Consider the following 12,364-nt stretch of genomic DNA (forward strand, 5'->3'; position numbering starts at 1 on the left):
ATGTCCCCTCGAAGGTACCTTCTCCTCCCCATCCTTTTCACCTCTGTTTTTTGCCTTTATCTTCTCATATAAGCTCCTTGAGGGCAGGCATGGTCTTTTGTTTGGCTAGTATTTGTATCCCCAAGTGCTTAGCACAATGCCTGGCACATAGTTAAATGCTTATTAAATATTTGTTGTTTACCTGTCTGCCTATTATCAGTCTTCTGGAGTCATGGTTGGTCTTTGCATGGTCATAATCCTTAAGTCTTTCGAAGTTATTTACAATGTCATAGTCATTGTATAAATTCTTATCCTGCTGAGCTTGCTTTTCATCAGTTCATACAACTCTTCCCAAGTTTCTCTGAATCCATTGCCTTCATCATTTCTTACAGAATTATTGTATTCCATCACATTCAGATGCCATAATTTGTTCAGTCATTTCCTAACTGATGGGCATCCTCTTAGTTTCCAATTCTTTTTTACAACATAGTACTTATGAATATTTTTGTATAAATGGATCCTTTTTCTCTTTCTTTTATCTCTAGGGAGTGTTTCTGGGCCAAGAGGTATATATAACTTAGTGACTTTTTGGGGTATAGTTCTAAATAACTTTCTAGAATAACTGGACAAATTCATAGCTTCACCAATAGTGCATTAATATGCCTGGTTTTCATACACTCTCCATCAGTTGTGACTTTCCTTTTTAGAAACCCAGAATTGGGTTTGTTGTAATGAGTGTTTCCCTTATTATTAGTGATTTGAAGCTTTTTCTTCATATAGTTGTTAACTTGTATTTCTTTCCTTGAAAACTGGTTGTTCATATCCTTTGACCTTTTATTTATTGGGCAATGGCTCTTGTTCTCATATATTTGAATCACATCCCTATATATCTTGGATTTCAGACCTTTATCAGAGAAACTTTCCTCCTCCTCCTTTCCCCAGTTAACTGTTTCCCTTCAAATTTTAACTAAATTGATTTTGTTTTGTGGAAAAATTTTCAATTTTAGGAGAGGAACTGAACCTTTACTTTATTGACAGAGAGAACTCCCAGATAAGGGAACTCTAGATCAACACCTCTGCAATTTAATCTTAGAGAGCTGCCCTGAAAAATGAGATGTTAAGGAAGTTGTCTAAGGCGATCTCACAGCCAGTGTTTGTCAGAGGTGGGATTTAAACCCATGTTTTCTGAGCTCAAAGCCCACTTCTCTCTCCATGACACTATATCACTCCTGTATTTTTCTTTTACATGTTCAATATTATGAAATGAAAATTGTCCATTTTAGTTCTGTGATCCTCTTTATCCCTAATTTGGTCAAGAACTCTTCCCCCTAGCTGAAGCTGTGAAGGATACATCCTTCCCACTTCCTCGACTTTGTTAATTATGTAACCTTGAAAATCTAGCTCATGTATCCATTTGGTGTTTGTTGTGCTAATGGTGTAAGAGATTTTTCTAAATCTGATTTCTGTCATGTTATTTTCCGCTTTCCCCGGCAGTTTCTGTCGAATAACAGGTTCTCATCCCAGTCATCGGGGTTTGGAGTTCTGTTGAACACTATGCTACTGTGTTCATTTGTTTCTGCATCTTTTGTACCTCATCTGATCACATCTGATCACCTTTTCTACTTTTTAATCATTACCAAATAGTTTTTGATGGCTGCTGCTTTGCAGAATAGTCTGAGACCTGTACTCCTTTCCTTCCCACTTTTTTCTTTTTATTTCTCTTGAGACTCTTGACCCTTTTTATGCATCCAGATAAACTTTATTATTTTTCCTGGTTCTGTAAAGTAGCTGCTTGGTAGTCTGATTGAGATGGCACCGAATAACGAAATGAATTCAGGTAGTATTGTTACTTTCACTCAATGGCTTTGGCCTAACCACGAGGAATTAATCTATCAGTAATTATACAGGTTTCCGTAAGGAATACTTTTGTTTCTTCTTTTATGCCATGTTTCTTCATTCTCTTGGGGCCCTTCTTTGGTTTGCTCATTCTCTTCAGTAGTTATGAACTTCCTGATGAGGACTTTTGGAAGTTTTCCTTCCTTGGGGATGTTTCTGTAGAGGTGATCACATGCCCTTGAGGTGTCTCAAACAGGTAGATTCCCTAAAGCCTCGAAGATACATTGTATCACATCATGTTTCAAGGTGGCTTTAAAGCATTTCTTGTATTTTTCAGCGATGAGGTCACCTGTTCCTCCCATGATGCTGTTACAGATGCTTCCTCTTATCACATGCCTAGTCCAGTGAATTTCAGCCTAGCCCTTTATCACCACTATGAAGGGATTTGAAGAAACCACTTTATTTTGTCTCTGCTGAAGCTGGAGACTTTGACTTCCTCCCAGGTCCATCTCAGATGCCACCTCGTTCATGATCCCTCCCTGTGCCCCCTCTGGGTAAAGGCCATCTCTCCTTTCTAGAATTCCTTGGAGCATTTTCCCAAGACTTTGTATCTCACTCCTTTACATAACATTTCTTTTTAAAAATTAAATTCTGCCTCAGTCTCTCTACTGTAGTGGATCTTCCTCTCAGCTGTTGAATTGATTTCCTAAAATGTAGGCCCAGTTGCATCAAACTCCATCCCCCAATTCAATAAACTACTATTGCCTCCAGGATCAGACATGAAACCTTCTGTTTACAGGCTTTTAAAGCCCTTTATATCTTGGCCCCTTCTTACTTTTCTAGTCTTCTTACACCTTCTCCCTTCTAAATCCTCTATGCTCCAGTAAAATGGGTCTCCTTGATGTTCCTCAGACAAGAAACTCTGTCTCCCAATTTGGGGCATTTTCCCTGGTTGTTCCCCATGGCTAGAACTCCTTTTCTCCTTTTCTCTGCCTCCTAGCATCCTGGTTTCTTTCACATCTCAACCAAAGTCCCACCTTCTGCAAGAAGTCTTTCCCAGTCCTCCACAATCTTAGTGCCTTCCCTTTATTGATAATCTCCAACTTATTCTGATGATATCTTATTTGTACATAAGTGTTTACATGTTGTCTCCCCCATTTGACTGTAAGTTCCTGGAGAGTGGGGACTGGTTTTTTTTTGGCTTTTCTTTGTATCCTCAGCACTTGACATAGTGCCTGGCACATAGAATGTGCTTAATAAATGCTTATTGATTTATCTATAAATCTCTTCTCCTCCCACCTCCTCACTGAAAAAGAAAATTTTTAGAACAAATATGTAATGTCAGGCAAATAAAATTCCCATGTTGACCATGTCTAACAAATATTACATAACAGTCCTGAATGGACTTGTCTACCCCGCCCCCCACATTAGACAATAAACACCCTGAGAGCAGGGTTGGTGTTCCTTGCATATAGCAGGTATTTTATAAATATTTGTTGAAATGAACTGTTTTGGAACATCTGAAAATTAAAAATAACTCATTGATACTAAGCTTATTTTTTCTTCACACTAGCAAGGTAAAAATTCTGTTCAACCAATTAATTATAAGAATGAGATGGCAAGTGTAATATCTGAATGATTTAAAAGAACAAAATTCTTCCAAGGTCTTGAACAACATCTATCAGCCTAGAACCATCAAAAGGTGGGCAAAAGGTCATTTCATTGAAGCAGGTCCCCTAAGAACCTCTTCTTGGTGAATCTTTGAAGAATACTCATTTGAATCTACTACAAACATACTAGAAAATGATTTTTCAAAATTAAAGGCCTTTCTAAAATTCTGTAATTTCACTTCTCATGGGCCTCGTTGGTGCTCCCTGATCCCAGTTACTCAGTCTTTAAAGTTGGTCTTCAAATGCATATGGCATTCTATCTCATTGGGAATTCCAGGCCCAGACCAATATCCTTTTCTAAAGGAGAATTTGAGAAATGACAACTAGCAACACCGTTTTCATTTCCAGGCAAAGCTGAAAGAAAGAAGAGCCTCTGATCAGAGTGTCACAATTTGAACCAAGGCACAGCTCCCATCTACTCTCCTCCCTTAGAAAACAAAACCCTATCTTAGAACACTTGAAGTGGTAGCACTAGACAATGGCTGGGCCTTTTATTGTTAATATAGCATTTTCTAATGTTACTATTGTAACACTAACTACTGTGGCTCCCACTGTCCGAAGGCCAGGTATGTTGAATTTCACCCTTCCCCCAGGGTTCTCCAGTATCCTAGGGTATCTACGCTCTACGTTGGTTCCAGCATCCATATCCAGAGGTGTGCCCTCAGCTATGAGGAGGCCCTGAACTCCAATTCATTAGCTCTTTAACAGTCAAATTAGCTTTTACAAAGAAATATTTAATTCAAAGATATAATAAGTTATAATAACCAGCTCAGCTCAATTCCTATATAACACAATCCCAAATTCTATGTCCAAAGCTTCCTTGGCTTGGAGTCTCAAATACCCTGGCTTGTCGGGGCTTCTCTAATATGGGGACTTTAGGAACATCCTCTGCTGTACCCATTTCTCTTCTCTCCATTTCTACGGCAACTCTATGAGAGGGGCTCGTGGATTTCACACTAGCATCTACCATAGTGCCCGCCATACAGTAGGTGCTTACTAAATGCTTGTTTCCTTCCTTCCCTTTGCCCCTATGATTTCTAGCTATGTACTCACGAGAGTGTGCGTGACAGAGTTTATTTGTGTGTGTGTGTGTGTGTGTGTGTGTGTGTGAGGGGAAGTTCTTAATAATTGCTCTTACTATACTGCCTATGCAAATACCCTTTTCTAAAAACTAATTAATTCTGGCTGATCAATTGATATCAACTGATAATCATGAGTGGGGGAGTGTAGTGGTGGGGGTTCAAACTATAAAACTAGAAAAGATACCTTCGACCCCTTTGGGATTATCCCTAGAACCATAAAGGGAAATGGGGTAGACACAAGTTATCCAACTTGTCAGTACAAGTGGGAATTGGGGTAGTCACCCAGAGCACATGCTATACAGAGATTTTAACAGAAAAGGGTCCCTGCCCTCAAGGACCCAATAGTCTAGTTGGAGAGACAAGAAAATTCAGAAATAAGTGAAATAGGGCCAGAATGTGGTTCAGTGCTGTCTTGTCATGAATTGGCATGAACAAGTTAGGAGCTCAGATGAGGGAGGAATCACTTCTGCCTGGGGATAGATAGGGAAGGTTTTGTAGAAGAGATGCCGATTGAACTGGGCCTTGAAGATTGAGTGAAATTTCTCCTGGTAGAGTTAGAGAGAAAATTCCAGGCAGAGGGCAAAGAATAAGCAAAGCCTCAATGTGAGGGAAGTGCAAGATATGACCAGGGAGAGATTTCTTGTGTGAGAGTTGCTACTCTATACAGCGCTTCTCAAACTGTGGGGTGGCAAAAAATTTGGCAACAGTAAAAGGCATCTGAACACGCAATGAGCAGGAATTTAAACTCAAACGCATAATAAATCCAGGTATTTCTGGCAGTGCTCTCCTGTGTTGCATCAGCCAACGTCACTGCAGCTTTGGTTCTGAACACAAAGCAGGTGCGCTTTGTACTGCACGTGCCCTCAGGGCACACAGTGCCAATGAATCCTGCAGAAATTTGAAAAGAGGTCTCCAGTGCAAAAAGTTTAAGAAGTCCTGCTCTGTAACGATGCTCACTTCACCTTCCCTTCATCTCCATTGGAAAAGGAAAAAGGAAAACAAAGCTTTTATAACAAAAATTCATATTCAAACAAAATTTCCCTCATTGTCCATATCTGAACATATGTCTTGTTCTGTAGCCTGAGTTCATCGCCTCTCTGTCAGAATGTGGGGTAGCGTGGTTCATCATCTGCCCTCTAGAATTGTGGTTGGTCCTTGTATTGATCAGAGCTCTCAATCACTTCATCTTTCTCTGTCAAATGAGGGAGTTGGACTAGGTGGTCTGTAAGGCCCTTCTAGCTGCTCATCTATGTTCCTAAGACCAAGACTAGATCAGAGACCTCTGCAGAAACCTTGGGAATTCACATGGCTGCAGCTGACAAATGGGCAAATGGGAACAGAGAATCTCTCCTTCAGGTTTCAAGGCTCTTCACTCTACCAGTTCATTCACCCGAGTCTGCTCAGCTTCCTGTCTGTTTGCACAAAACCCAGCCTGCAATAGGGCATGTTCAATCTGCCAGGAGTTAATGGCTGTGTTGATCTGTCTGTCACAAATCTGTCGTGGACAGTGGCAGGAGGACAGAAGGAACTCAGATGCCACGGTGTCTTTCGGTCCCTCTGTTCAGCTGCCATAGTCCTCTTGTCAAGTGATGTCCCTGTGTCTGGAGTCAGCATCCTCTTTTCACTAACCATTATCAACCCAAGAGTCTAAAAGGGCAGAAGATGCTATGGAAGACTCTTAACAAAGGGGACAGAATGCTCCTCTTACATCTTCCCCCTTATGAAAATTTGTAGTCCCTGAAAATTATACAGGGGTATACTGGGACCAGAAAGCAGCCAGGTGGCTCAGTGGATACAGCATTGGGCCTGGAGTCAGGAAGACCTGAATTCAATTTTGGCTTCAGACACTTACTTGCTGTGTAACCCCGGGCAAGTCACTTAACCTCTGTTTGCCTTAATCTACTGGAGAAGGAAATGGCAAACCACTCCAGTATCTTTGGCAAGAAAATCCCATGGACAGTCTACAGGGTCATGAAGAGTTGGGTACCACTGAATGACTATACTGGTGCCTCTGTAGCATATATTATTTATTTCTAGAGTAGACTGATATCTTTGTAAAATAAGGGGGTTGGAATTGAGTACATCCAAGGTCCTTTCCAGCTCTACATCTATGACCCTATGAAACAGATGCCTAGAGATGTTTAGGAACTTGCCCAAAATCAGCCAGTAGGTGTCAAAGACTAGACTCAAACCCAGGTTTTCCTGACCCAAGGTAAGCTCTCTACCTACTACACCATGTTGTTTTTATGAACATACATAGTAAAAACACTACCCTGCTTCCCTAAGTATGCAATATAAACATCACAAATGAACACACGGCAGCCACAGAAAATTATCCAGACTACAGAGGAGAGCACGGAACATATGCACGGTCTGGTGTTCGGGGCCAAGGAACTCAGCCAGAGCTGCCCCACCCTGTGCTTTGGGACTATGCAGCAGTGTGCATGACAATGCTGCATATGGTAGACCAGGAACGTACATCTCACTCAAAATGGCATTACAGGGTGGCAGCGTGAATCAGACACGTAGCTCATGCGAAGAAGCACAACACACACATGTAAAGCAGTAACATATCAGCATGTATAGTGACAAAGAATAATTCAATTAGAAGAGTATATGGTCAAGCACAAATATGCTTGATAACGTGTACCATATGTTGCAGTTACATATAAAGCCTTTGTTTCATGTCCTCCAGAAATGGGCTTCATCCGGTTCCCTGCGTCACCACTTCTTCCATTGTTCCCAAAGCACCATAAGTTAACTCAATCATCACTGGCCAAAAAGTCCTGTCATTGCTCATGCGACTTCCTGTCTTGTGGATGGCCCAGGCTGGCTATCATTGTCTTGAGAGAAAGTTAACCCTGCCCTCTCCTACCGTCCCAACCCTGTGGGTTGGGACAGCTTTGGTGGAGTTCTTTGGCCCATTACACTAAGACACAATTAGCTTCTTCTTCATCTGCATCTTCTTCTTCAGAGTTGTTATGAGCTCTACAAATGCTGAATGAGATCTCTAAGCCCAACTGGCTTCTTGTCCTTCTTGTCTTCCTATTTACTAGGGAGTCCAGCTAACTTCCCAAAAGGCAATCAGAGGTTGTAATAGAAAGGAAGGAGAGAGCTTTATATGATGTTCAAGTTCGCTGCCAAAGAAGGAAAAAGCTATCTGTATCCAGAGAAAGAACTGATAAATAGAAGTATGTATAGAACGTACATATTTGTGTCTAATGGTAGCCATCTCTAGGGAGAGGAGAAGGAAAAAAAGGGGAAAAAAGAAAGTCATATGATAACTTTATTATATACTTAAAAGGAATAGCAAGTCAGACATGACAAATTTGCAGTTTCATGTGTTATCTCTTTTTCTATCCTACTATGTTATGGAAATGCTTATTTTATTTCTGAAATTCAGAATAAAATTTAAAAAAAACCTCAGTGGGAAGGGTACACGCACGAGAGTGGAACAATGGATAGCTATCCTATACCAAGCAGTGGAAATATTCTCCATTCCATAAGATAGGCTTGGAGAAAGGTCAAAACTTTGTGTAGTCAACATATAGCAACCTCCCATTGCCTGTTGTGCAACTGGACTCTTTGTTGATATAGATGGATGGATAGATAGATGGATAGATAGATAGATAGATAAGATATATCAATTGGGTGAACATCTATTAAGTGCTACGTCTCAGGTATTGTCATAATCACCAGGAATACAAATGCAAACAAGCAGAATGTCCATCAATAGGGAAATGGCTGAAGAAGTTATGTAAGAAATGACAAGAGGGACGCCTTCAGAAAAACCTGGGAAGACTTGTATGAACTGATGCAACACAAAATGACCAGAGCCAGGAGGACAGTTTATGCAATAATAACAATACTGCAAAGACAAACAGCTTTGAAAGACTTAGGAGCTCTGATCAAGACGATGGAAGCAACCACAGTTCCAAAGGATGCGCGACGAGACATGCTATCCACCTCAAGATAGACAGACACAGGATGCAGATTGAATGGCACATGTGTATGCACATGTATTGTATAAATGCATATGTATGCACATAAACATTCATAAATGCATATTCATGGATACATAAATATATGCAGGCATGGCTAAAAGCAGGAATTTGTTTTGCTTGACTGTACATCGTTGTAATGGATTTTGTTTTTCCTGCTTTCTCAATAGGTAAGGGAGGTGAAAGGGAGAGAATCTGGAACTGAAATTAAAATAAATATGACTTAAAAAACAACAGGCACAAGCAAACTAAATAGTACCTGCCCTCAAGGAGCTTATATTTTAACTAGGGATGAGAAAACATAAAGAGGGCCTGAAGATCATGTTGAGTCTGCAGTCGGCAGCATGGCATGGTGTAAAGATGCCTGGGAAGGCTGCGGAGGCCTAGTCATCAGAAAGATGAGATGAAAACTCACCGAGTGGAACCAAGTAATCCGGGGCAGAGTCCACGGTCAGGAAGATGGAGAAGCAAGAAAAGGGGGGTAGAAAGTTAGCTGAATGGCTCTGAACAGATTCCAGCGATCAGTGGCAGGGCTAGATAGCAACTTCGAAGGAGGGGACTCACATGAAGAAGATGAGGGTTGTTGTGAAGATGGAGTGAGCTCCTATTTGAAACATTCTTTGCAAACCTTTGAGCTATATTGATGCTAGCTATTAGCTATTAGCAATGGTTCTTAACCTGGGATCCATGAACTTGGATGAGAAGAAAATTACATTTTTATTTTCACTCACCTCTACCTGAAATTAGTATCTCCTTCAACTATGGATGTAGGCAACTAAGATTATTCTGGGAAGGGATCCCTAGGCTTCACCAGTCTGCCAAATGGGACCATGGCACAAAAAGGGTTAAGACCCTTGGTATATAGGGTCAGACAATATAGCCAAGACTGTCTAGAACCAGAGGGACCTCTGCCCAGACCCAGCTGGAGTAAGACAATGAACCAGTGAAAGACACTAAAAAGAGGTGTAATGAAAGGAATAGCCAGTGAGCATCCAGTCTTTAGATCATGCTCAGATCTGTCTTTCCTGGTTGGGTAGAGAGAGCATGTGCAATAACCTTGGCTTGGCTTCTGTCCAACACATGGAAGCTTAGCAAGCCTGAGGCAAGGGTACAGTACAGTGATGAAGAGTCTTCTGGTTGGCTGAAGAGCCAGAAGGATTGGTGGTACCAGTGAGACTGAGAGATGTCTCAAAGCCATCCCAGGTCCCACTGACGACCAGAATACTGGATCTATAGCCAAAGGAGCCAAGTTTGGGGAGGGGCCAGTCCAGCAATAGTTCGACTCATGAGCTGAGGTAACATATCGTGCAAGAGGCCATCCTAGCGGAGCAATGAAATGACTCCCCCGTCCCCACAGCCTCACTCTAAACTAAACTTGGTGGGGACTCTGTGAAGAGAGGAATGGCCTCCCAGGTTCAGGAGTCACAAGGCAGCCATTGGCCCCACATGTTTACTGCATGTGTGTCTCACTGCCTTTGTATTTTGTATTTTGAGCCCCCTTTTCCCAAGGACTTTGAGTGTAAGGGGAGAGTATGGTCTGGAATTGTTGGAACTGTTTTGTAATTACTGTTTTTGCTGTACCTTCTCAGTAAATACTCTGTTGTAAAAGCTAATAGATGGTCAGATTATCCAGTCTGCACATACCAACTCCAGAAAAATCCTGAATTTTGTGCCAGACCAAATAATGATAAATCCAATGAGAAACTACAGTAAGTGACTTATTCCAGCCTGGAACTACACAAATAGCTAACCAGAACCCCAGGAGCAATAAGAAAGGGAGTCACTAGCAAGCTAGCATCAGTTCTGGCAATTAAGCCCACAGCTTTCCAGTGGGACCAGAAATGGACCAGAGACATATGCAGCCTGCAGAGTTGGAGGCAGAGAGGGCAGAATAATAGGGGAAGGAGAAACACATATCCTTTCAGAACCTTACTGAGAGAGTTAAACAAGAAAAACTAAGGTGTTGGGGGTGAGTTGATTTTATTCTGAGGGTTTTAGGAAAAAAAGAGAAGGGAATATAAAAAGAATACACACACACATAGAAAGGAGGAAGAAGGGGCCGAAACTTGTTATTTTTCATAATTAAATTGTGTGAAAAGAGTATTCAGTCATGGAAGAAGGGGTAGGGAGAGCAGGGATCAGATGAATCTTGCTCTCATCTAAAAAGGACAAAGGAAGGTTAATCACATAAGTATAACATAGAAGTACATTAACTGCTACAGGGAAACAAATGAGAATTGGGGGAGAAAAGGTATAGTTGAGAATCATCAACATAGAGATGGTAATTAAATCCACGTACAGGGAGAAGAGAAGAGGGGTGAGGACAGATCCTTGAGGGACACCTATCACCATAAGTAGCAGAGGGTGTGATCTGGAGGAGGATCCAGTAAATGAGACAGAAGGAGGGGTTGGATAGATGGAGGAGAACAAGGAGAGAGCAGTGTCCCAAAAGCCAGGAGAGAAAAGAGGGTGGAGGAGAAGAGAATGATCAAAGGGCTACAGAGAGGTCAAGGACAATAAGGAGAGAAAAAAGGCACTTGCGTTCGGCAATGAAAAGACCACCGGTAATTTTGGAGAGAGCGGTTTTGGTGGAATGATAAGGTTGGAAGCCAGACTGTTGAGAAGAGAGTGAGAGGAGAGTTAGGTACCTATAGCAGAGGTACAACGGGCAGAAGAGACGTGGGAGGACAGCAGGGATGGAGGGATCAAGGGAAGGGTTTTTCAGGATGGGGGAGACCTGGGCATGTCCAATAGACAGGGAGAGATTGTAAGTCAGTGAATGGGGATAACAGAAGGGGCAATCTGTTGGAGGAGATAGCGTGGAATGGGATAGCTTGGACAAGCAGAAGCATCAGCCTTGATCAGGAGCAAGGCTGGAATGAATGAGGAGAGAGCGGCCAAAAGCATCTGAGTGACAGGAGATGAGGAAGAGGGGAGAAGATGGAGTTCATGGTGAATGGCTTCAATATTTTTCTATGAGATATAAGGCAGGGTCTCTGCCGAGAGAGTGGGGGGAGGGGGAACCATGGGAGTTTTGAGCATGGATGAAAATGTTTGGAAGAGCTGCTGTGAGAGTGAGTCAATAAGAGAAGTAGGGTAGGATTGCCTGGCAGCAATGAGTGTCCATTTGAGGTTATTTAACATAAATTTGTAGTGGTCTGGGACAAAACTGTTGCATGATTTTCTTCCCCTTTATTCAGCAGCACATGTATAGGTGTGAAGGTGGGAGCGATTCAAGGCTGAGGCTTGGCTGGGTGCAATCAATATGATAAGCGAGACAAGGATTCAAAAGAGAAAGATGGTGTAGAGTTGAACTGGCTCATCAAGGAGTCAAGATGATGAGAAGAGAGAGTGGCTTGTGCAGGACAGATGGCTTGGGAGAGAACTGAGGAGTTGAGGGATGAAGTGTAGGGTTATACAAGAGAAGGCAGAGAAAGGGAGAGAGAGAGGGGGAGAGAGAGAGGTGAAATGCCAATAGATTATGATTGGATAAGGGGATTTTAGAATTCTTGAACATGGAGGTGGTACAGTTATGGATGATGGTATGACCAAGGTGGGGTGGAGGAATAGCTCATGGGAAGTGTCAATAAGGAGGATTTCGTTATCCTTTTAGAGTTTAACTTCTCAGGATCCATGACCATGGCAATGTCTGATTTCCAGGTGTTAGATAATAACTCCCAGAATAGTCTCCAAGGTCCTGGATAGTAATTCTTAGAATCATAGTGACAGACAGTCCTACTGAGGCTGCACCGTGAGATGTGGGAGTGACGTCATCGATATTTACTACGCTTGTGCA

At 42.0% G+C, this 12,364-nt stretch overlaps 1 protein-coding gene across 1 annotated transcript in view; it reads left to right on the forward strand.

The window, feature by feature from the left end:
- PANK2 (pantothenate kinase 2) overlaps nt 1-12,364 on the forward strand; it is a 26,261-nt gene continuing 13,897 nt past the window's right edge. The window contains exon 1 of the mRNA XM_036750153.1: nt 1-14. Within this exon, the coding sequence (XP_036606048.1) occupies nt 1-14 (14 nt within the window). The remainder of the gene's footprint in view (nt 15-12,364) is intronic.

Source organism: Trichosurus vulpecula, chromosome 3 (genome assembly GCF_011100635.1).
Source record: "Trichosurus vulpecula isolate mTriVul1 chromosome 3, mTriVul1.pri, whole genome shotgun sequence".
NCBI classification, from domain to species: Eukaryota; Metazoa; Chordata; class Mammalia; order Diprotodontia; family Phalangeridae; genus Trichosurus; species Trichosurus vulpecula.